The sequence below is a fragment of the Neocloeon triangulifer genome, unplaced genomic scaffold (assembly GCF_031216515.1).
Source record: "Neocloeon triangulifer isolate White Clay Creek 2 clone unplaced genomic scaffold, ASM3121651v1 ptg000002l, whole genome shotgun sequence".
In the NCBI taxonomy this organism is placed as follows: Eukaryota; Metazoa; Arthropoda; class Insecta; order Ephemeroptera; family Baetidae; genus Neocloeon; species Neocloeon triangulifer.
The window spans coordinates 2,807,464-2,833,414 of NW_026775545.1; the positions used below are offsets into that span (position 1 = coordinate 2,807,464).

The 25,951-nt window shown below is 34.0% G+C and overlaps 2 protein-coding genes across 4 annotated transcripts in view; one reads left to right on the forward strand and one right to left on the reverse strand.

The window, feature by feature from the left end:
• The window catches only part of LOC132205127 (uncharacterized), a 50,936-nt gene that overhangs the window by 18,826 nt on the left and 6,159 nt on the right, over positions 1-25,951 (forward strand). The gene's annotated exons all lie outside the window — the stretch shown is intronic.
• Positions 120-24,474, reverse strand: LOC132205167 (uncharacterized). Of its 3 annotated transcripts, XM_059634080.1 has the most exons (5): positions 24,334-24,474; positions 1,691-1,847; positions 1,157-1,347; positions 867-1,094; positions 120-806 (listed from the first exon to the last, which is right to left on the reverse strand). In XM_059634080.1, the coding sequence occupies exons 3-5, from the start codon at positions 1,332-1,334 to the stop codon at positions 613-615; spliced, it is 600 nt and encodes a 199-aa protein (XP_059490063.1). In that variant the 5' UTR covers positions 1,335-1,347; positions 1,691-1,847; positions 24,334-24,474; the 3' UTR covers positions 120-612. The 3 variants fall into 3 exon arrangements, with proteins under 3 accessions (XP_059490063.1, XP_059490062.1, XP_059490060.1); XM_059634079.1 differs by lacking the exon at positions 24,334-24,474 and having other exon boundaries at positions 1,157-1,344; positions 1,691-2,052; XM_059634077.1 differs by lacking the exon at positions 24,334-24,474 and having other exon boundaries at positions 1,691-2,051.

Here is a 25,951-nt window from a genome sequence, read left to right on the forward strand (position 1 = left end):
TCCCACTTCAAGGATTTCTGATCCCTTCACATATATATTTGCAAACAAGATCTTTAAGTTTAAAGACAAGACACAAGATAAAGATAAAACTTAAATGATAATTATAATTAAATTTAGATTTATTATTGATTTCGACCAGCAATTCATGACGTTGTACACATTTGTGTTTAATAAAGACATTAATAAACAAGATCTTTGCGTAATAAGCGGATATCATTACAATTTTTTTCAACATTCAAAATTAAGTTTACGTTACTTTAAACCTTCAAACTCATCAATTTTGTTTGGAAGTGAGTAAAACCAGGGTTTCTGTGCATGAATAAGCCAAGATTGAGCAAAATTTTCCTCGCGAGCAGCATTGGGCACTTCTTACGTGAACATATCCCGTAGAAAGTGGCAACCTGATTTATTATTGATTATAACACGAAATTCAGATAAGAAGAACACTTTCTATAGATATATAAATTTTTTTTTTAAAATATGCCATTTGTTAAATTGGGAAAAAGAAAAACAGCCATGTCAACACAACATAATAATATTAAGCAACTTAGTTTAAATTGCAAGAGGTTCTTAGGTAGATGGCGCGCTGGACAAAACTCAGGCCATTCAGGTCTATGCCCTTTCAAAAGGCCAGATCAACTGACGAATCCTCTCTAAGATCAAGCCGGTCCAGACTGCCAGCATCTCCAGCCAGTTGCCAAAAGCGCCTCCATCTGGAACTTCGTCTTCTTCGCCATCGTCTTCAACTGCAGGTTGCGGCTGCCGGATCTGAATGGCGTAGAGGTAGTGCAAAGGGGCATCCCTTCCTGAAAGCACCATATAAATGAAAAGTTTTATGATTTTTACTTTCTCAATTTTAATTATACTCTGGCCAATGTGAGGCACAAATCCGTTGAAAATGGCAGCTGCAAACTTATCACAAGATGACAGCTCCTCCAATTTTCCAGCCTTGATGATGTCTGCAGCTTTGGTAGAGAGATGGCGAGTACTCAACGGAGAGCCAGGTGGAGGCTGAGCGAACCTGACCCCAATCACTGCTGTGGTCTTTGCTTGCAGGAGTCTAGTGTAGAGGGCTTTCGAATGCCGCTCGATTTCTGTGAAGTGATAATGATAAATTAAATTTCCAGGCATTTAAATTTAATAATTTTTATCATACGCTCGTCGGGGTTTGGCCGGTCGTGCAAGAAGAGGCGCACCGTGTAGAGTCCTCTTTTGTCTGAAAGGCTTTGAACCTGGGAAGGCCCAACTTGCGGACCCAGCTGAAGAGATTCTTTTAGTTGCACGCGCTTCTCGCGGTTCAAGATCGCGGCTGGTACTCTTTGCACTCCTTGCATTGCGCCTGATCTGCTGGTTTAATTAAGAAAAAGGTCTGAATTTCTAAATTCGTTACTCTTTTAAAATCTTTTGATGAACTTATTTGAATGAACGCAACACCAAATAATTTATCCAACAAATAAAGAATTCTCTTATTGTTGCTTATTTGAAAAAAAAAATCGTTGCTCCCACCGCTATCTTTGGTTCTGTTATTATTTTCAAAATTTGCCGCATGACAACAATAAGAGAAAAATATGTTGATTGTTGCCAAAAGCGTTCTCATTTGGGGCAAAAAGCCAATCAATACATGGACACAAACTTAGCTCTAACAGACTCCGTTTTGCGGAGTCTGTTAAACCCGCTCCGCTGCACTAACCTGCACTCGGAGAACAAAAAACAGCGATTCAATTAGACCCTCCGGCAGTCGCTGCGGCCAAAGCGGGTCTGTTTGACTTCTCACGCGGTGTCCGCTGTTTTCGCCAGCTGCCTCAGTCGACGATTCGGCCTATTTAGGGCCGAATTTCGACCTAAATCTTTGCCGCGGCAACACATGCACTTGTAAACAAAGTCAGTCATAACCAATCATAATTCGATTGTTTTTTGGCGTAAACACGGGAGATAAGAAATGCAACCCGACAAAGTGCCCAGTGAAATTAAATAATAAAAACAAATTCAGCTTCTGATATGACGACCTTATTCATTTTTGGGGGCCCAAAAGACGATGAAATTTGAGTAATTCGGGGATGAGGAAACTTGTGGTGTGATTAATTTTGTGATCCGAGTGGCCAGTGGCCGTTATTGCGCTATGAGCATAAATACGCGCCAGCCTCTACTTGTTGCTTTCCTCGACTCTCTCTCTATCACTCCACGGCTGCACTCGCGGCGGAGAGCGGCGCGCTCAATTCATTAGACGATTGCGCGAATTTAATATTTAATTAGTTGGCGTCGAGATAAATCTTTCAAATTTTCAGCAGTGGTAGCCAAGTAAGTCAAATAATTTATTATTTTTTATTCTTAAAAAAATATTAATTTGGAGCAAAGTTATTAACGTTTTTTTGTTTTTTATTTTTTAAATTAGAGGAAAAATTTAAAAAATACAAACCCTTACAGAAAATTGCAGCTAATTAACAATTTATTCTGCAGACATTTTGTTGTCAATTTTTTTTTTATTTACCAACGGGAGGACCAAAGTCAAAATATTACTTTTTCTCATTGAACAAATTTTTTTAACATTTTTTCTGAGAGCCAATCGATTGGAAATTTAAGTTAAGATCAAAATCTTAGGACTCATATTTCATCAAAGTAATTGTGTTGAGCCGTTTTTAAATAACAAAGTACTAACTGATGCCACCTAAAACTGCCGTCAAGCCGATTAGCAAGTTTTAGTCCATATGCTTTTACTTCAAAACGGCTCAGCATATTTTGATGAAATATGAGTCATAAGATTAAAATGAAATTTCCAATCGATTGACTATCTCAGAAAATATAAAAAAAAAATTGTTCAATGAGAAAAAAAATATTTTGACTTTTTGGTCCTACCGTTGGTTAATAAAAAAAATTTGACAGCAAAATGTCTGCAAAATGAATTGTTAATTAGCTGCAATGTTCTGTATGGTTTTGTATTTTTAAAATTTGTCCTCAATAAAAAAAAATTAAAAAAAAACCTTGAAAACTTTGCTCCAGATTAATATTTTTTTAAGAATAAAAAATAAAAAATTATTTCACTAACTTGGCTACCACTTCTAAATGAGCGCTATTGATTTGTCAATGTCAAATTTAGGACTTTAAGTTTGAACGTTTTATTTACTTTGTCCATCAGACCTGGAGAAACAAAACAAATTTCTACACACATTCCCAAACACCGAAATATAGCGAGCGCTATATTTTTGTCAAATTAAGGTCTATAAGTTTGAACGTTTATTATTTTAGTCCATCAGACCAGGAGAAACAAAACAAATTTCTACACACATTCCCAAACACCGAAATATAGCGAGCGCTATATTTTTGTCAAATTAAGGTCTATAAGTTTGAACGTTTATATTTTTAGTCCATCAGACCTGGAGAAACAAAACAAATTTCTACACACATTCCCAAACACCGAAATATAGCGAGCGCTATATTTTTGTCAAATTAAGGTCTATAAGTTTGAACGTTTATTTTTTTAGTCCATCAGACCAGGAGAAACAAAACAAATTTCTACACACATTCCCAAACACCGAAATATAGCGAGCGCTATATTTTTGTCAAATTAAGGTCTATAAGTTTGAACGTTTATTATTTTAGTCCATCAGACCAGGAGAAACAAAACAAATTTCTACACACATTCCCAAACACCGAAATATAGCGAGCGCTATATTTTTGTCAAATTAAGGTCTATAAGTTTGAACGTTTATATTTTTAGTCCATCAGACCTGGAGAAACAAAACAAATTTCTACACACATTCCCAAACACCGAAATATAGCGAGCGCTATATTTTTTGTCAAATTAAGGTCTATAAGTTTGAACGTTTATTTTTTTAGTCCATCAGACCTGGAGAAACAATACAAATTTCTACACACATTTCCAAACACCGAAATATAGCGAGCGCTATATTTTTGTCAAATTAAGGTCTATAAGTTTGAACGTTTATTTTTTTAGTCCGTCAGACCAGGAGAAACAAAACAAATTTCTACACGAATTCCCAAACAGCGAAATATAGCGAGCGCTATATTTTTGTCAAATTAAGGTCTATAAGTTTGAACGTTTATATTTTTAGTCCATCAGACCCGGAGAAACAAAACAAATTTCTACACACATTCCCAAACACCGAAATATAGCGAGCGCTATATTTTTGTCAAATTAAGGTCTATAAGTTTGAACGTTTATTATTTTAGTCCATCAGACCAGGAGAAACAAAACAAATTTCTACACACATTCCCAAACACCGAAATATAGCGAGCGCTATATTTTTGTCAAATTAAGGTCTATAAGTTTGAACGTTTATTTTTTTAGTCCATCAGACCTGGAGAAACAAAACAAATTTCTACACACATTCCGAAACACCGAAATATAGCGAGCGCTATATTTTTGTCAAATTAAGGTCTATAAGTTAGAACGTTTATTTTTTTAGTCCATCAGACCTGGAGAAACAATACAAATTTCTACACACATTTCCAAACACCGAAATATAGCGAGCGCTATATTTTTGTCAAATTAAGGTCTATAAGTTTGAACGTTTATATTTTTAGTCCATCAGACCCGGAGAAACAAAACAAATTTCTACACACATTCCCAAACACCGAAATATAGCGAGCGCTATATTTTTGTCAAATTAAGGTCTATAAGTTTGAACGTTTATTTTTATAGTCCATCAGACCCGGAGAAACAAAACAAATTTCTACACACATTCCCAAACACCGAAATATAGCGAGCGCTATATTTTTGTCAAATTAAGGTCTATAAGTTTGAACGTTTATTATTTTAGTCCATCAGACCTGGAGAAACAAAACAAATTTCTACACACATTCCCAAACACCGAAATATAGCGAGCGCTATATTTTTGTCAAATTAAGGTCTATAAGTTTGAACGTTTATTATTTTAGTCCATCAGACCAGGAGAAACAAAACAAATTTCTACACACATTCCCAAACACCGAAATATAGCGAGCGCTATATTTTTGTCAAATTAAGGTCTATAAGTTTGAACGTTTATTATTTTAGTCCGTCAGAGCAGGAGAAACAAAACAAATTTCTACACGAATTCCCAAACACCGAAATATAGCAAGCGCTATATTTTTGTCATATTAAGGTCTATAAGTTTGAACGTTTATTATTTTAGTCCATCAGACCTGGAGAAACAAAACAAATTTCTACACACATTCCCAAACACCGAAATATAGCGAGCGCTATATTTTTGTCAAATTAAGGTCTATAAGTTTGAACGTTTATTTTTTTAGTCCATCAGACCAGGAGAAACAAAACAAATTTCTACACACATTCCCAAACACCGAAATATAGCGAGCGCTATATTTTTGTCAAATTAAGGTCTATAAGTTTAAACGTTTATATTTTTAGTCCATCAGACCTGGAGAAACAAAACAAATTTCTACACACATTCCCAAACACCGAAATATAGCGAGCGCTATATTTTTGTCAAATTAAGGTCTATAAGTTTAAACGTTTATATTTTTAGTCCATCAGACCCGGAGAAACAAAACAAATTTCTACACACATTCCCAAACACCGAAATATAGCGAGCGCTATATTTTTGTCAAATTAAGGTCTATAAGTTTGAACGTTTATTTTTTTAGTCCATCAGACCAGGAGAAACAAAACAAATTTCTACACACATTCCCAAACACCGAAATATAGCGAGCGCTATATTTTTGTCAAATTAAGGTCTATAAGTTTGAACGTTTATTTTTTTAGTCCATCAGACCTGGAGAAACAAAACAAATTTCTACACACATTCCCAAACACCGAAATATAGCGAGCGCTATATTTTTGTCAAATTAAGGTCTATAAGTTTGAACGTTTATATTTTTAGTCCATCAGACCAGGAGAAACAAAAGAAATTTCTACACACATTCCCAAACACCGAAATATAGCGAGCGCTATATTTTTGTCAAATTAAGGTCTATAAGTTTAAACGTTTATATTTTTAGTCCATCAGACCCGAAGAAACTAAACAAATTTCTACACACATTCCCAAACACCGAAATATAGCGAGCGCTGTATTTTTGTCAAATTAAGGTCTATAAGTTTGAACATTTATTATTTTAGTCCATCAGACCTGGAGAAACAAAACAAATTTCTACACACATTCAAACACCGAAATATAGCGAGCGCTATATTTTTGTCAAATTAAGGTCTATAAGTTTGAACGTTTATTTTTTTAGTCCATCAGACCCGGAGAAACAAAACAAATTTCTACACACATTCCCAAACACCGAAATATAGCGAGCGCTATATTTTTGTCAAATTAAGGTCTATAAGTTTGAACGTTTATTTTTTTAGTCCATCAGACCCGGAGAAACAATACAAATTTCTACACACATTCCCAAACACCGAAATATAGCGAGCGCTATATTTTTGTCAAATTAAGGTCTATAAGTTTGAACGTTTATTATTTTAGTCCATCAGACCTGGAGAAACAAAACAAATTTCTACACACATTCAAACACCGAAATATAGCGAGCGCTATATTTTTGTCAAATTAAGGTCTATAAGTTTGAACGTTTATTTTTTTAGTCCATCAGACCCGGAGAAACAAAACAAATTTCTACACACATTCCCAAACACCGAAATATAGCGAGCGCTATATTTTTGTCAAATTAAGGTCTATAAGTTTGAACGTTTATTTTTTTAGTCCATCAGACCCGGAGAAACAATACAAATTTCTACACACATTCCCAAACACCGAAATATAGCGAGCGCTATATTTTTGTCAAATTAAGGTCTATAAGTTTGAACGTTTATTTTTTTAGTCCATCAGACCTGGAGAAACAATACAAATTTCTACACACATTTCCAAACACCGAAATATAGCGAGCGCTATATTTTTGTCAAATTAAGGTCTATAAGTTTGAACGTTTATTTTTTTAGTCCATCAGACCCGGAAAAACAATACAAATTTCTACACACATTCCCAAACACCGAAATATAGCGAGCGCTATATTTTTGTCAAATTAAGGTCTATAAGTTTGAACGTTTATTTTTTTAGTCCATCAGACCTGGAGAAACAAAACAAATTTCTACACACATTCCCAAACACCGAAATATAGCGAGCGCTATATTTTTGTCAAATTAAGGTCTATAAAATTGAACGTTTATTTTTTTAGTCCATCAGACCCGGAGAAACAAAACAAATTTCTACACACATTCCCAAACACCGAAATATAGCCAGCGCTATATTTTTGTCAAATTAAGGTCTATAAGTTTGAACGTTTAATTTTTTAGTCCATCAGACCCGGAGAAACAAAACAAATTTCTACACACATTCCCAAACACCGAAATATAGCGAGCGCTATATTTTTGTCAAATTAAGGTCTATAAGTTTGAACGTTTATTATTTTAGTCCATCAGACCTGGAGAAACAAAACAAATTTCTACACACATTCCCAAACACCGAAATATAGCGAGCGCTATATTTTTGTCAAATTAAGGTCTATAAGTTTGAACGTTTATTATTTTAGTCCATCAGACCTGGAGAAACAAAACAAATTTCTACACACATTCCCAAACACCGAAATATAGCGAGCGCTATATTTTTGTCAAATTAAGGTCTATAAGTTTAAACGTTTATATTTTTAGTCCATCACACCCGGAGAAACAAAACAAATTTCTACACACATTCCCAAACACCGAAATATAGCGAGCGCTATATTTTTGTCAAATTAAGGTCTATAAGTTTGAACGTTTATTTTTTTAGTCCATCAGACCAGGAGAAACAAAACAAATTTCTACACACATTCCCAAACACCGAAATATAGCGAGCGCTATATTTTTGTCAAATTAAGGTCTATAAGTTTGAACGTTTATTTTTTTAGTCCATCAGACCTGGAGAAACAAAACAAATTTCTACACACATTCCCAAACACCGAAATATAGCGAGCGCTATATTTTTGTCAAATTAAGGTCTATAAAATTGAACGTTTATTTTTTTAGTCCATCAGACCCGGAGAAACAAAACAAATTTCTACACACATTCCCAAACACCGAAATATAGCGAGCGCTATATTTTTGTCAAATTAAGGTCTATAAGTTTGAACGTTTATTTTTTTAGTCCATCAGACCTGGAGAAACAAAACAAATTTCTACACACATTCCCAAACACCGAAATATAGCGAGCGCTATATTTTTGTCAAATTAAGGTCTATAAGTTTGAACGTTTATTATTTTAGTCCATCAGACCTGGAGAAACAAAACAAATTTCTACACACATTCCCAAACACCGAAATATAGCGAGCGCTATATTTTTGTCAAATTAAGGTCTATAAGTTTGAACGTTTATTTTTTTAGTCCATCAGACCAGGAGAAACAAAACAAATTTCTACACACATTCCCAAACACCGAAATATAGCGAGCGCTATATTTTTGTCAAATTAAGGTCTATAAGTTTGAACGTTTATTATTTTAGTCCGTCAGACCTGGAGAAACAAAACAAATTTCTACACACATTCCCAAACACCGAATTATAGCGAGCGCTATATTTTTGTCAAATTAAGGTCTATAAGTTTGAACGTTTATTATTTTAGTCCATCAGACCAGGAGAAACAAAACAAATTTCTACACACATTCCCAAACACCGAAATATAGCGAGCGCTATATTTTTGTCAAATTAAGGTCTATAAGTTTGAACGTTTATTTTTTTAGTCCATCAGACCAGGAGAAACAAAACAAATTTCTACACACATTCCCAAACACCGAAATATAGCGAGCGCTATATTTTTGTCAAATTAAGGTCTATAAGTTTGAACGTTTATTTTTTTAGTCCATCAGACCTGGAGAAACAAAACAAATTTCTACACACATTCCCAAACACCGAAATATAGCGAGCGCTATATTTTTGTCAAATTAAGGTCTATAAGTTTGAACGTTTATATTTTTAGTCCATCAGACCAGGAGAAACAAAACAAATTTCTACACACATTCCCAAACACCGAAATATAGCGAGCGCTATATTTTTGTCAAATTAAGGTCTATAAGTTTAAACGTTTATATTTTTAGTCCATCAGACCCGAAGAAACTAAACAAATTTCTACACACATTCCCAAACACCGAAATATAGCGAGCGCTATATTTTTGTCAAATTAAGGTCTATAAGTTTGAACGTTTATTATTTTAGTCCATTAGACCCGGAGAAACAAAACAAATTTCTACACACATTCCCAAACACCGAAATATAGCGAGCGCTATATTTTTGTCAAATTAAGGTCTATAAGTTTGAACGTTTATTATTTTAGTCCATCAGACCTGGAGAAACAAAACAAATTTCTACACACATTCCCAAACACCGAAATATAGCGAGCGCTATATTTTTGTCAAATTAAGGTCTATAAGTTTGAACGTTTATTTTTTTAGTCCATCAGACCCGGAGAAACAAAACAAATTTCTACACACATTCCCAAACACCGAAATATAGCGAGCGCTATATTTTTGTCAAATTAAGGTCTATAAGTTTGAACGTTTATTTTTTTAGTCCATCAGACCCGGAGAAACAATACAAATTTCTACACACATTCCCAAACACCGAAATATAGCGAGCGCTATATTTTTGTCAAATTAAGGTCTATAAGTTTGAACGTTTATTTTTTTAGTCCATCAGACCTGGAGAAACAATACAAATTTCTACACACATTTCCAAACACCGAAATATAGCGAGCGCTATATTTTTGTCAAATTAAGGTCTATAAGTTTGAACGTTTATTTTTTTAGTCCATCAGACCCGGAAAAACAATACAAATTTCTACACACATTCCCAAACACCGAAATATAGCGAGCGCTATATTTTTGTCAAATTAAGGTCTATAAGTTTGAACGTTTATTTTTTTAGTCCATCAGACCCGGAGAAACAATACAAATTTCTACACACATTCCCAAACACCGAAATATAGCGAGCGCTATATTTTTGTCAAATTAAGGTCTATAAGTTTGAACGTTTATTTTTTTAGTCCATCAGACCCGGAGAAACAAAACAAATTTCTACACACATTCCCAAACACCGAAATATAGCGAGCGCTATATTTTTGTCAAATTAAGGTCTATAAGTTTGAACGTTTATTTTTTTAGTCCATCAGACCCGGAGAAACAATGCAAATTTCTACACACATTCCCAAACACCGAAATATAGCGAGCGCTATATTTTTGTCAAATTAAGGTCTATAAGTTTGAACGTTTATTTTTTTAGTCCATCAGACCTGGAGAAACAATACAAATTTCTACACACATTTCCAAACACCGAAATATAGCGAGCGCTATATTTTTGTCAAATTAAGGTCTATAAGTTTGAACTTTTAATTTTTTTAGTCCATCAGACCCGGAAAAACAATACAAATTTCTACACACATTCCCAAACACCGAAATATAGCGAGCGCTATATTTTTGTCAAATTAAGGTCTATAAGTTTGAACGTTTATTTTTTTAGTCCATCAGACCTGGAGAAACAATACAAATTTCTACACACATTTCCAAACACCGAAATATAGCGAGCGCTATATTTTTGTCAAATTAAGGTCTATAAGTTTGAACTTTTAATTTTTTTAGTCCATCAGACCCGGAAAAACAATACAAATTTCTACACACATTCCCAAACACCGAAATATAGCGAGCGCTATATTTTTGTCAAATTAAGGTCTATAAGTTTGAACGTTTATTATTTTAGTCCATTAGACCTTGAGAAACAAAACAAATTTCTACACACATTCCCAAACACCGAAATATAGCGAGCGCTATATTTTTGTCAAATTAAGGTCTATAAAATTGAACGTTTATTTTTTTAGTCCATCAGACCCGGAGAAACAAAACAAATTTCTACACACATTCCCAAACACCGAAATATAGCGAGCGCTATATTTTTGTCAAATTAAGGTCTATAAGTTTGAACGTTTATTTTTTTAGTCCATCAGACCCGGAGAAACAAAACAAATTTCTACACACATTCCCAAACACCGAAATATAGCGAGCGCTATATTTTTGTCAAATTAAGGTCTATAAGTTTGAACGTTTATTTTTTTAGTCCATCAGACCCGGAGAAACAAAACAAATTTCTACACACATTCCCAAACACCGAAATATAGCGAGCGCTATATTTTTGTCAAATTAAGGTCTATAAGTTTGAACGTTTATTTTTTTAGTCCATCAGACCCGGAGAAACAAAACAAATTTCTACACACATTCCCAAACACCGAAATATAGCGAGCGCTATATTTTTGTCAAATTAAGGTCTATAAGTTTGAACGTTTATTTTTTTAGTCCATCAGACCCGGAGAAACAAAACAAATTTCTACACACATTCCCAAACACCGAAATATAGCGAGCGCTATATTTTTGTCAAATTAAGGTCTATAAAATTGAACGTTTATTTTTTTAGTCCATCAGACCCGGAGAAACAAAACAAATTTCTACACACATTCCCAAACACCGAAATATAGCGAGCGCTATATTTTTGTCAAATTAAGGTCTATAAGTTTGAACGTTTATTTTTTTAGTCCATCAGACCCGGAGAAACAATGCAAATTTCTACACACATTCCCAAACACCGAAATATAGCGAGCGCTATATTTTTGTCAAATTAAGGTCTATAAGTTTGAACGTTTATTTTTTTAGTCCATCAGACCTGGAGAAACAATACAAATTTCTACACACATTTCCAAACACCGAAATATAGCGAGCGCTATATTTTTGTCAAATTAAGGTCTATAAGTTTGAACTTTTAATTTTTTTAGTCCATCAGACCCGGAAAAACAATACAAATTTCTACACACATTCCCAAACACCGAAATATAGCGAGCGCTATATTTTTGTCAAATTAAGGTCTATAAGTTTGAACGTTTATTTTTTTAGTCCATCAGACCTGGAGAAACAATACAAATTTCTACACACATTTCCAAACACCGAAATATAGCGAGCGCTATATTTTTGTCAAATTAAGGTCTATAAGTTTGAACTTTTAATTTTTTTAGTCCATCAGACCCGGAAAAACAATACAAATTTCTACACACATTCCCAAACACCGAAATATAGCGAGCGCTATATTTTTGTCAAATTAAGGTCTATAAGTTTGAACGTTTATTATTTTAGTCCATTAGACCTTGAGAAACAAAACAAATTTCTACACACATTCCCAAACACCGAAATATAGCGAGCGCTATATTTTTGTCAAATTAAGGTCTATAAAATTGAACGTTTATTTTTTTAGTCCATCAGACCCGGAGAAACAAAACAAATTTCTACACACATTCCCAAACACCGAAATATAGCGAGCGCTATATTTTTGTCAAATTAAGGTCTATAAGTTTGAACGTTTATTTTTTTAGTCCATCAGACCCGGAGAAACAAAACAAATTTCTACACACATTCCCAAACACCGAAATATAGCGAGCGCTATATTTTTGTCAAATTAAGGTCTATAAAATTGAACGTTTATTTTTTTAGTCCATCAGACCCGGAGAAACAAAACAAATTTCTACACACATTCCCAAACACCGAAATATAGCGAGCGCTATATTTTTGTCAAATTAAGGTCTATAAGTTTGAACGTTTATTTTTTTAGTCCATCAGACCAGGAGAAACAAAACAAATTTCTACACACATTCCCAAACACCGAAATATAGCGAGCGCTATATTTTTGTCAAATTAAGGTCTATAAGTTTGAACGTTTATTTTTTTAGTCCATCAGACCCGGAGAAACAAAACAAATTTCTACACACATTCCCAAACACCGAAATATAGCGAGCGCTATATTTTTGTCAAATTAAGGTCTATAAGTTTGAACGTTTATTTTTTTAGTCCATCAGACCCGGAGAAACAAAACAAATTTCTACACACATTCCCAAACACCGAAATATAGCGAGCGCTATATTTTTGTCAAATTAAGGTCTATAAGTTTGAACGTTTATTTTTTTAGTCCATCAGACCCGGAGAAACAAAACAAATTTCTACACACATTCCCAAACACCGAAATATAGCGAGCGCTATATTTTTGTCAAATTAAGGTCTATAAAATTGAACGTTTATTTTTTTAGTCCATCAGACCCGGAGAAACAAAACAAATTTCTACACACATTCCCAAACACCGAAATATAGCGAGCGCTATATTTTTGTCAAATTAAGGTCTATAAGTTTGAACGTTTATTTTTTTAGTCCATCAGACCCGGAGAAACAAAACAAATTTCTACACACATTCCCAAACACCGAAATATAGCGAGCGCTATATTTTTGTCAAATTAAGGTCTATAAGTTTGAACGTTTATTTTTTTAGTCCATCAGACCCGGAGAAACAAAACAAATTTCTACACACATTCCCAAACACCGAAATATAGCGAGCGCTATATTTTTGTCAAATTAAGGTCTATAAGTTTGAACGTTTATTTTTTTAGTCCATCAGACCCGGAGAAACAATGCAAATTTCTACACACATTCCCAAACACCGAAATATAGCGAGCGCTATATTTTTGTCAAATTAAGGTCTATAAAATTGAACGTTTATTTTTTTAGTCCATCAGACCCGGAGAAACAAAACAAATTTCTACACACATTCCCAAACACCGAAATATAGCGAGCGCTATATTTTTGTCAAATTAAGGTCTATAAGTTTGAACGTTTATTTTTTTAGTCCATCAGACCCGGAGAAACAAAACAAATTTCTACACACATTCCCAAACACCGAAATATAGCGAGCGCTATATTTTTGTCAAATTAAGGTCTATAAGTTTGAACGTTTATTTTTTTAGTCCATCAGACCCGGAGAAACAATGCAAATTTCTACACACATTCCCAAACACCGAAATATAGCGAGCGCTATATTTTTGTCAAATTAAGGTCTATAAGTTTGAACGTTTATTTTTTTAGTCCATCAGACCTGGAGAAACAATACAAATTTCTACACACATTTCCAAACACCGAAATATAGCGAGCGCTATATTTTTGTCAAATTAAGGTCTATAAGTTTGAACTTTTAATTTTTTTAGTCCATCAGACCCGGAAAAACAATACAAATTTCTACACACATTCCCAAACACCGAAATATAGCGAGCGCTATATTTTTGTCAAATTAAGGTCTATAAGTTTGAACGTTTATTTTTTTAGTCCATCAGACCCGGAGAAACAATGCAAATTTCTACACACATTCCCAAACACCGAAATATAGCGAGCGCTATATTTTTGTCAAATTAAGGTCTATAAGTTTGAACGTTTATTTTTTTAGTCCATCAGACCCGGAGAAACAAAACAAATTTCTACACACATTCCCAAACACCGAAATATAGCGAGCGCTATATTTTTGTCAAATTAAGGTCTATAAGTTTGAACGTTTATTTTTTTAGTCCATCAGACCCGGAGAAACAATGCAAATTTCTACACACATTCCCAAACACCGAAATATAGCGAGCGCTATATTTTTGTCAAATTAAGGTCTATAAGTTTGAACTTTTAATTTTTTTAGTCCATCAGACCCGGAGAAACAAAACAAATTTCTACACACATTCCCAAACACCGAAATATAGCGAGCGCTATATTTTTGTCAAATTAAGGTCTATAAGTTTGAACGTTTATTTTTTTAGTCCATCAGACCTGGAGAAACAATACAAATTTCTACACACATTTCCAAACACCGAAATATAGCGAGCGCTATATTTTTGTCAAATTAAGGTCTATAAGTTTGAACTTTTAATTTTTTTAGTCCATCAGACCCGGAGAAACAAAACAAATTTCTACACACATTCCCAAACACCGAAATATAGCGAGCGCTATATTTTTGTCAAATTAAGGTCTATAAGTTTGAACGTTTATTTTTTTAGTCCATCAGACCCGGAGAAACAAAACAAATTTCTACACACATTCCCAAACACCGAAATATAGCGAGCGCTATATTTTTGTCAAATTAAGGTCTATAAGTTTGAACGTTTATTTTTTTAGTCCATCAGACCCGGAGAAACAATGCAAATTTCTACACACATTCCCAAACACCGAAATATAGCGAGCGCTATATTTTTGTCAAATTAAGGTCTATAAGTTTGAACGTTTATTTTTTTAGTCCATCAGACCTGGAGAAACAATACAAATTTCTACACACATTTCCAAACACCGAAATATAGCGAGCGCTATATTTTTGTCAAATTAAGGTCTATAAGTTTGAACTTTTAATTTTTTTAGTCCATCAGACCCGGAAAAACAATACAAATTTCTACACACATTCCCAAACACCGAAATATAGCGAGCGCTATATTTTTGTCAAATTAAGGTCTATAAGTTTGAACGTTTATTTTTTTAGTCCATCAGACCTGGAGAAACAATACAAATTTCTACACACATTTCCAAACACCGAAATATAGCGAGCGCTATATTTTTGTCAAATTAAGGTCTATAAGTTTGAACTTTTAATTTTTTTAGTCCATCAGACCCGGAAAAACAATACAAATTTCTACACACATTCCCAAACACCGAAATATAGCGAGCGCTATATTTTTGTCAAATTAAGGTCTATAAGTTTGAACGTTTATTATTTTAGTCCATTAGACCTTGAGAAACAAAACAAATTTCTACACACATTCCCAAACACCGAAATATAGCGAGCGCTATATTTTTGTCAAATTAAGGTCTATAAAATTGAACGTTTATTTTTTTAGTCCATCAGACCCGGAGAAACAAAACAAATTTCTACACACATTCCCAAACACCGAAATATAGCGAGCGCTATATTTTTGTCAAATTAAGGTCTATAAGTTTGAACGTTTATTTTTTTAGTCCATCAGACCCGGAGAAACAAAACAAATTTCTACACACATTCCCAAACACCGAAATATAGCGAGCGCTATATTTTTGTCAAATTAAGGTCCACAAGATTGAACGTTTATTATTTTAGTCCATCAGACCTGGAGAAACAAAACAAATTTCTACACACATTCCCAAACACCGAAATATAGCGAGCGCTATATTTTTGTCAAATTAAGGTCTATAAGTTTGAACGTTTATTATTTTAGTCCATCAGACCTGGAGAAACAAAACAAATTTCTACACACATTCCCAAACACCGAAATATAGCGAGCGCTATATTTTTGTCAAATTAAGGTCTATAAGTTTGAACGTTTATTTTTTTAGTCCATCAGACCTGGAGAAACAATACAAATTTCTACACACATTTCCAAACACCGAAATATAGCGAGCGCTATATTTTTGTCAAATTAAGGTCTATAAGTTTGAACTTTTAATTTTTTTAGTCCATCAGACCCGGAAAAACAATACAAATTTCTACACACATTCCCAAACACCGAAATATAGCGAGCGCTATATTTTTGTCAAATTAAGGTCTATAAGTTTGAACGTTTATTATTTTAGTCCATTAGACCTTGAGAAACAAAACAAATTTCTACACACATTCCCAAACACCGAAATATAGCGAGCGCTATATTTTTGTCAAATTAAGGTCTATAAAATTGAACGTTTATTTTTTTAGTCCATCAGACCCGGAGAAACAAAACAAATTTCTACACACATTCCCAAACACCGAAATATAGCGAGCGCTATATTTTTGTCAAATTAAGGTCTATAAGTTTGAACGTTTATTTTTTTAGTCCATCAGACCCGGAGAAACAAAACAAATTTCTACACACATTCCCAAACACCGAAATATAGCGAGCGCTATATTTTTGTCAAATTAAGGTCTATAAGTTTGAACGTTTATTTTTTTAGTCCATCAGACCCGGAGAAACAAAACAAATTTCTACACACATTCCCAAACACCGAAATATAGCGAGCGCTATATTTTTGTCAAATTAAGGTCTATAAGTTTGAACGTTTATTTTTTTAGTCCATCAGACCCGGAGAAACAAAACAAATTTCTACACACATTCCCAAACACCGAAATATAGCGAGCGCTATATTTTTGTCAAATTAAGGTCTATAAGTTTGAACGTTTATTTTTTTAGTCCATCAGACCCGGAGAAACAAAACAAATTTCTACACACATTCCCAAACACCGAAATATAGCGAGCGCTATATTTTTGTCAAATTAAGGTCTATAAGTTTGAACGTTTATTTTTTTAGTCCATCAGACCCGGAGAAACAAAACAAATTTCTACACACATTCCCAAACACCGAAATATAGCGAGCGCTATATTTTTGTCAAATTAAGGTCTATAAGTTTGAACGTTTATTTTTTTAGTCCATCAGACCCGGAGAAACAATGCAAATTTCTACACACATTCCCAAACACCGAAATATAGCGAGCGCTATATTTTTGTCAAATTAAGGTCTATAAGTTTGAACGTTTATTTTTTTAGTCCATCAGACCTGGAGAAACAATACAAATTTCTACACACATTTCCAAACACCGAAATATAGCGAGCGCTATATTTTTGTCAAATTAAGGTCTATAAGTTTGAACTTTTAATTTTTTTAGTCCATCAGACCCGGAAAAACAATACAAATTTCTACACACATTCCCAAACACCGAAATATAGCGAGCGCTATATTTTTGTCAAATTAAGGTCTATAAGTTTGAACGTTTATTTTTTTAGTCCATCAGACCCGGAGAAACAAAACAAATTTCTACACACATTCCCAAACACCGAAATATAGCGAGCGCTATATTTTTGTCAAATTAAGGTCTATAAGTTTGAACGTTTATTTTTTTAGTCCATCAGACCCGGAGAAACAAAACAAATTTCTACACACATTCCCAAACACCGAAATATAGCGAGCGCTATATTTTTGTCAAATTAAGGTCTATAAGTTTGAACGTTTATTATTTTAGTCCATTAGACCTTGAGAAACAAAACAAATTTCTACACACATTCCCAAACACCGAAATATAGCGAGCGCTATATTTTTGTCAAATTAAGGTCTATAAAATTGAACGTTTATTTTTTTAGTCCATCAGACCCGGAGAAACAAAACAAATTTCTACACACATTCCCAAACACCGAAATATAGCGAGCGCTATATTTTTGTCAAATTAAGGTCCACAAGTTTGAACGTTTATTATTTTAGTCCATCAGACCTGGAGAAACAAAACAAATTTCTATACACATTCCCAAACACCGAAATATAGCGAGCGCTATATTTTTGTCAAATTAAGGTCTATAAGTTTGAACGTTTATTATTTTAGTCCATCAGACCTGGAGAAACAAAACAAATTTCTACACACATTCCCAAACACCGAAATATAGCGAGCGCTATATTTTTGTCAAATTAAGGTCTATAAGTTTGAACGTTTATTATTTTAGTCCATCAGACCTGGAGAAACAAAACAAATTTCTACACACATTCCCAAACACCGAAATATAGCGAGCGCTATATTTTTGTCAAATTAAGGTCTATAAGTTTGAACGTTTATTTTTTTAGTCCATCAGACCTGGAGAAACAATACAAATTTCTACACACATTTCCAAACACCGAAATATAGCGAGCGCTATATTTTTGTCAAATTAAGGTCTATAAGTTTGAACTTTTAATTTTTTTAGTCCATCAGACCCGGAAAAACAATACAAATTTCTACACACATTCCCAAACACCGAAATATAGCGAGCGCTATATTTTTGTCAAATTAAGGTCTATAAGTTTGAACGTTTATTATTTTAGTCCATTAGACCTTGAGAAACAAAACAAATTTCTACACACATTCCCAAACACCGAAATATAGCGAGCGCTATATTTTTGTCAAATTAAGGTCTATAAAATTGAACGTTTATTTTTTTAGTCCATCAGACCCGGAGAAACAAAACAAATTTCTACACACATTCCCAAACACCGAAATATAGCGAGCGCTATATTTTTGTCAAATTAAGGTCTATAAGTTTGAACGTTTATTTTTTTAGTCCATCAGACCCGGAGAAACAAAACAAATTTCTACACACATTCCCAAACACCGAAATATAGCGAGCGCTATATTTTTGTCAAATTAAGGTCTATAAGTTTGAACGTTTATTTTTTTAGTCCATCAGACCCGGAGAAACAAAACAAATTTCTACACACATTCCCAAACACCGAAATATAGCGAGCGCTATATTTTTGTCAAATTAAGGTCTATAAGTTTGAACGTTTATTTTTTTAGTCCATCAGACCCGGAGAAACAAAACAAATTTCTACACACATTCCCAAACACCGAAATATAGCGAGCGCTATATTTTTGTCAAATTAAGGTCTATAAGTTTGAACGTTTATTTTTTTAGTCCATCAGACCCGGAGAAACAAAACAAATTTCTACACACATTCCCAAACACCGAAATATAGCGAGCGCTATATTTTTGTCAAATTAAGGTCTATAAGTTTGAACGTTTATTTTTTTAGTCCATCAGACCCGGAGAAACAATGCAAATTTCTACACACATTCCCAAACACCGAAATATAGCGAGCGCTATATTTTTGTCAAATTAAGGTCTATAAGTTTGAACGTTTATTTTTTTAGTCCATCAGACCTGGAGAAACAATACAAATTTCTACACACATTTCCAAACACCGAAATATAGCGAGCGCTATATTTTTGTCAAATTAAGGTCTATAAGTTTGAACTTTTAATTTTTTTAGTCCATCAGACCCGGAAAAACAATACAAATTTCTACACACATTCCCAAACACCGAAATATAGCGAGCGCTATATTTTTGTCAAATTAAGGTCTATAAGTTTGAACGTTTATTTTTTTAGTCCATCAGACCTGGAGAAACAATACAAATTTCTACACACATTTCCAAACACCGAAATATAGCGAGCGCTATATTTTTGTCAAATTAAGGTCTATAAGTTTGAACTTTTAATTTTTTTAGTCCATCAGACCCGGAAAAACAATACAAATTTCTACACACATTCCCAAACACCGAAATATAGCGAGCGCTATATTTTTGTCAAATTAAGGTCTATAAGTTTGAACGTTTATTATTTTAGTCCATTAGACCTTGAGAAACAAAACAAATTTCTACACACATTCCCAAACACCGAAATATAGCGAGCGCTATATTTTTGTCAAATTAAGGTCTATAAAATTGAACGTTTATTTTTTTAGTCCATCAGACCCGGAGAAACAAAACAAATTTCTACACACATTCCCAAACACCGAAATATAGCGAGCGCTATATTTTTGTCAAATTAAGGTCTATAAGTTTGAACGTTTATTTTTTTAGTCCATCAGACCCGGAGAAACAAAACAAATTTCTACACACATTCCCAAACACCGAAATATAGCGAGCGCTATATTTTTGTCAAATTAAGGTCCACAAGTTTGAACGTTTATTATTTTAGTCCATCAGACCTGGAGAAACAAAACAAATTTCTATACACATTCCCAAACACCGAAATATAGCGAGCGCTATATTTTTGTCAAATTAAGGTCTATAAGTTTGAACGTTTATTATTTTAGTCCATCAGACCTGGAGAAACAAAACAAATTTCTACACACATTCCCAAACACCGAAATATAGCGAGCGCTATATTTTTGTCAAATTAAGGTCTATAAGTTTAAACGTTTATATTTTTAGTCCATCAGACCCGGAGAAACAAAACAAATTTCTACACACATTCCCAAACACCGAAATATAGCGAGCGCTATATTTTTGTCAAATTAAGGTCTATAAGTTTGAACGTTTATTTTTTTAGTCCATCAGACCAGGAGAAACAAAACAAATTTCTACACACATTCCCAAACACCGAAATATAGCGAGCGCTATATTTTTGTCAAATTCAGGTCTATAAGTTTGAACGTTTATTATTTTAGTCCATCAGACCTGGAGAAACAAAACAAATTTCTACACACATTCCCAAACACCGAAATATAGCGAGCGCTATATTTTTGTCAAATTAAGGTCTATAAGTTTGAACGTTTATTTTTTTAGTCCATCAGACCAGGAGAAACAAAACAAATTTCTACACACATTCCCAAACACCGAAATATAGCGAGCGCTATATTTTTGTCAAATTAAGGTCTATAAGTTTGAACGTTTATTTTTTTAGTCCATCAGACCAGGAGAAACAAAACAAATTTCTACACACATTCCCAAACACCGAAATATAGCGAGCGCTATATTTTTGTCAAATTAAGGTCTATAAGTTTGAACGTTTATTTTTTTAGTCCATCAGACCTGGAGAAACAAAACAAATTTCTACACACATTCCCAAACACCGAAATATAGCGAGCGCTATATTTTTGTCAAATTAAGGTCTATAAGTTTGAACGTTTATTTTTTTAGTCCATCAGACCTGGAGAAACAAAACAAATTTCTACACACATTCCCAAACACCGAAATATAGCGAACGCTATATTTTTGTCAAATTAAGGTCTATAAGTTTAAACGTTTATATTTTTAGTCCATCAGACCTGGAGAAACAAAACAAATTTCTACACACATTCCCAAACACCGAAATATAGCGAGCGCTATATTTTTGTCAAATTAAGGTCTATAAGTTTGAACGTTTATTTTTTTAGTCCATCAGACCAGGAGAAACAAAACAAATTTCTACACACATTCCCAAACACCGAAATATAGCGAGCGCTATATTTTTGTCAAATTAAGGTCTATAAGTTTAAACGTTTATATTTTTAGTCCATCAGACCTGGAGAAACAAAACAAATTTCTACACACATTCCCAAACACCGAAATATAGCGAGCGCTATATTTTTGTCAAATTAAGGTCTATAAGTTTGAACGTTTATTTTTTTAGTCCATCAGACCAGGAGAAACAAAACAAATTTCTACACACATTCCCAAACACCGAAATATAGCGAGCGCTATATTTTTGTCAAATTAAGGTCTATAAGTTTAAACGTTTATATTTTTAGTCCATCAGACCTGGAGAAACAAAACAAATTTCTACACACATTCCCAAACACCGAAATATAGCGAGCGCTATATTTTTGTCAAATTAAGGTCTATAAGTTTGAACGTTTATTTTTTTAGTCCATCAGACCAGGAGAAACAAAACAAATTTCTACACACATTCCCAAACACCGAAATATAGCGAGCGCTATATTTTTGTCAAATTAAGGTCTATAAGTTTAAACGTTTATATTTTTAGTCCATCAGACCTGGAGAAACAAAACAAATTTCTACACACATTCCCAAACACCGAAATATAGCGAGCGCTATATTTTTGTCAAATTAAGGTCTATAAGTTTGAACGTTTATTACTTTAGTCCATCAGACCTGGAGAAACAAAACAAATTTCTACACACATTCCCAAACACCGAAATATAGCGAACGCTATATTTTTGTCAAATTAAGGTCTATAAGTTTAAACGTTTATATTTTTAGTCCATCAGACCTGGAGAAACAAAACAAATTTCTACACACATTCCCAAACACCGAAATATAGCGAGCGCTATATTTTTGTCAAATTAAGGTCTATAAGTTTGAACGTTTATTTTTTTAGTCCATCAGACCAGGAGAAACAAAACAAATTTCTACACACATTCCCAAACACCGAAATATAGCGAGCGCTATATTTTTGTCAAATTAAGGTCTATAAGTTTAAACGTTTATATTTTTAGTCCATCAGACCTGGAGAAACAAAACAAATTTCTACACACATTCCCAAACACCGAAATATAGCGAGCGCTATATTTTTGTCAAATTAAGGTCTATAAGTTTGAACGTTTATTTTTTTAGTCCATCAGACCAGGAGAAACAAAACAAATTTCTACACACATTCCCAAACACCGAAATATAGCGAGCGCTATATTTTTGTCAAATTAAGGTCTATAAGTTTAAACGTTTATATTTTTAGTCCATCAGACCTGGAGAAACAAAACAAATTTCTACACACATTCCCAAACACCGAAATATAGCGAGCGCTATATTTTTGTCAAATTAAGGTCTATAAGTTTGAACGTTTATTTTTTTAGTCCATCAGACCCGGAGAAACAAAACAAATTTCTACACACATTCCCAAACACAGAAATATAGCGAGCGCTATATTTTTGTCAAATTCAGGTCTATAAGTTTGAACGTTTATTTTTTTAGTCCAAATAAATTTTTTAGTATGATTTTATTTATTTATTATTATTTTTCAAAAATACTGCTTGCTGCTTACATTTTTAGAATCGAAATTTAGAGTGTATTAATTTGCTTGTTTAATGTAGATACAAGTTAATTCGATTTTACTGCCTGTTAAAAAAATTGTCAGTAACTACTGTTTGACTGCGTAAACATTTACGGCGCGGCGCCTATCAACTTGGTTACTTTTTGCAGACCACCCACTATACTTACTTAGAGAAAGAAATGCTATTTATCCTTTACATAGTGAGATATACATAGTGTGTACAATTTAATGGTGGTACGCGCGCGAAATTCAGCTCCTCTTTTTATCTTCTCGCGTTTACTTTTCGGCCGTTTATAAAAAACGAAAGGTCGAGGTCACTCTTTGTACTTGCGTCTGATTTATTGCTCGCAAGCCGCCGCAGTGCTCGGAGTTTTCCTTGACGAGGCAACCCATTGACAAAGTAGGACTTTTGTTTGGTGAAATCGCATGCGGGCGGTAGGAGTCGCAAAAGACATGTGTATGCAAATATTTGATCTGACGAGGAGCATCTCAGCCGATTCATTGCTTATGCAAATTCTCGCGGCAATTTTCCGTCTCGCGAGCCGAGGGCATTTCAATAATAATAGTCTGCAAATCACGCGCTTGATGACAGTTGAGTGTGTGTGTTTGCCTACGCAGCCTTTTTTTAAATCAATAAAGTAAAGTGAGGGTATTATAGTTTTGACTGCTGCTGGGTGTTTCAGAGTTGCTTTGTCGCGACATCGTCTCTGTTGTTTTGAGAGAAAATAAATTCCACAAAATATACGGCCCAGTGCTGGTGGGCATCGTGTTGAGCTCTGAATAAATGTGTCACTGGCCAAGAGAAAATTATTATTTTAACTTTCCATCAGATAAAATTTTTAATAACATAATCAAAACTTATTCAGCAATTTTTTTTTAAATATTTCCATAATTATGCCCAGCTTTTCCAAACTCTCAGGAAATGAATTTGAAATTTAAAAATTAGCTTAATCTGCTGCAAATATTTTACTAAAAACCAGCTATTGGAAATTAAAAATATTTTTAATTGCCAATATATTTTAAACTATTTAAAAAAAAATCCTTTTCTACTTTATTTTATTTTGTAATGCCGCACCGAAAAATTAATCACATTTATTCCATTCAATTTTCATGAAATCCACCTCGAGTGTTACCATACATTTATTCCAATTTTAAAGTCTTTCTTTTATAAAGTATATTAGACCCGCTATTTAAGCGTTTTTTAATGATTTAAGTCAGAGTGTGCATTAAATGTAATATCGATTTGGTCAAACGGAGGCGTCGAGCCAAATGACCCAAATCAATTCGCACTTACGGCAGCGTAAATCGTTCCTAAGTAGCTTTTCATTGAGCCTGATTTGGAATGCATCCCAGGGAGCAGAGTGAGAATAAACCAATCCTCTGTCACGTCGTTCGACTCGCGGTGTGTGAATAATCGAGTGAAATTTCAAGCCCTCGAAAGGCACAACAGAAAGAAAAACGAACATGATTTTTTTGGCGGCGCTTTCAATTTTATTGCGTGGCATGTCTCCAATCTGCGCGGACAATCGCAATTTACTGCGTGCTCTCGCGGGTGTGCACTTCGTACATGCGAACATGCGTCTGTTGCGATAATCTCGCTAGGACAACTTCAGTTCCCACACTGTGGGCCTGAAATAGATTCGCTTCGCAGAGCCAAAGAGCTTCGGCGGCCGAGCACTTCGATTTTATTGTTATTGCTTTGTCCTTGAGTTGTACCGAGAGGGTGTACGTACGCGCAATTTATCACAAATAAACTGCTCAAAGTTATGTACTGGAAATTTCGAGAGTGCTTCTTGGCTCCGTCAGGTGAACGTGCAGCTTTCAATTAGCGAGAGGAAGGTACTTGCCAAGTTCATTTACATCGGGAGAAGATCGCGGGGTTTATTGGCATGCTGCTGAAAGCTGAACTCGAACAAATCAATGAGAGATAAATAATAAAAAATAATCAATTTAAGGCTTAGCAAAATATTATTCTTTTTCAATTTGAAAACTTATGATTTTAGTTACAAATTTGACTGCTTTTTTGTGCCAATTTTACTGGAATATTTAAACTTTTTACTAAATTTAGTACTTCAACTTATGGTTGACTTTCAATTCTGATATCTCTCTAGATTATAATTCTAAACGTTTTTTAATGCAAAGAAACCAGAATATAAAGTTTTTTTTTTAAATTCTCATTTTGCTTTCTAGTACATTTTTATAAAAATGTTGTTTAAATTTTAGTTTAGCTTATTCGCGAACCCATGCCAAAAAAATCTATTTTGTGGTCCAGAATTGTTTGTTATGAATATTTATACAACAAAATCAATTAAATTGTACCTTGAGGTTGCCACTTGTTATTCATAGAAACTAGGAGAGACTTTTTCTAGATCGTAAACATATCTCTCTATCTCAGGTTTATAATCAATTTACGACCTACATTCTGCAACAAAGTAATGCCAAAAGATAGCAATTTCCAGCCATTAATCCTGAATTAACGACTCCCTCGGTTTTATGGGCCGCCTTGGCTGATTTGCACATTTTCACGTAGATCGAGAGTATGACGCAGAGACGCCCCACGCGCTTCCCAATTAGGCGAATTTCCACCCAGCGTACAAAGAAGTGAATCTTAAGGTCGTTTTCATTTTGCCCCTTTTAGAGGTGGCAATAATTTGCATATTTAATTTTCTTTTTCCCGCCCCGACGACGGCTTTAATTAGCATTCGTCTTATTTATGACTATCGGCGGAGAGCGTGTTCTGGAAAAATATTATTATTCAGAAATCAAATCGAAATTTAATTCAAAACGAAGTTCGGGATTTCGCTTTCGTCGGAAGCATAAATCTTGCAGCGCTAAATTTTCACTCGACAGCAGGCAGACTCATAAATTTTGTCCGAGCCGTAAAGGCCGACGTGGTTCACGCCTGTTTTCAA

Coding starts and splice junctions, on each gene's coding strand:
- LOC132205167 (XM_059634080.1), bottom strand. CDS start 1,334: ATGCAAGGAGTGCAAAGAGTACCAGCCGCGATCTTGAACCGCGAGAAG. Junction 1,095..1,156: donor CCGGCCAAACCCCGACGAGC/GTATGATAAAAA, acceptor ATCACTTCACAG/AAATCGAGCGGCATTCGAAA. Junction 807..866: donor TGTGCCTCACATTGGCCAGA/GTATAATTAAAA, acceptor TGGTGCTTTCAG/GAAGGGATGCCCCTTTGCAC.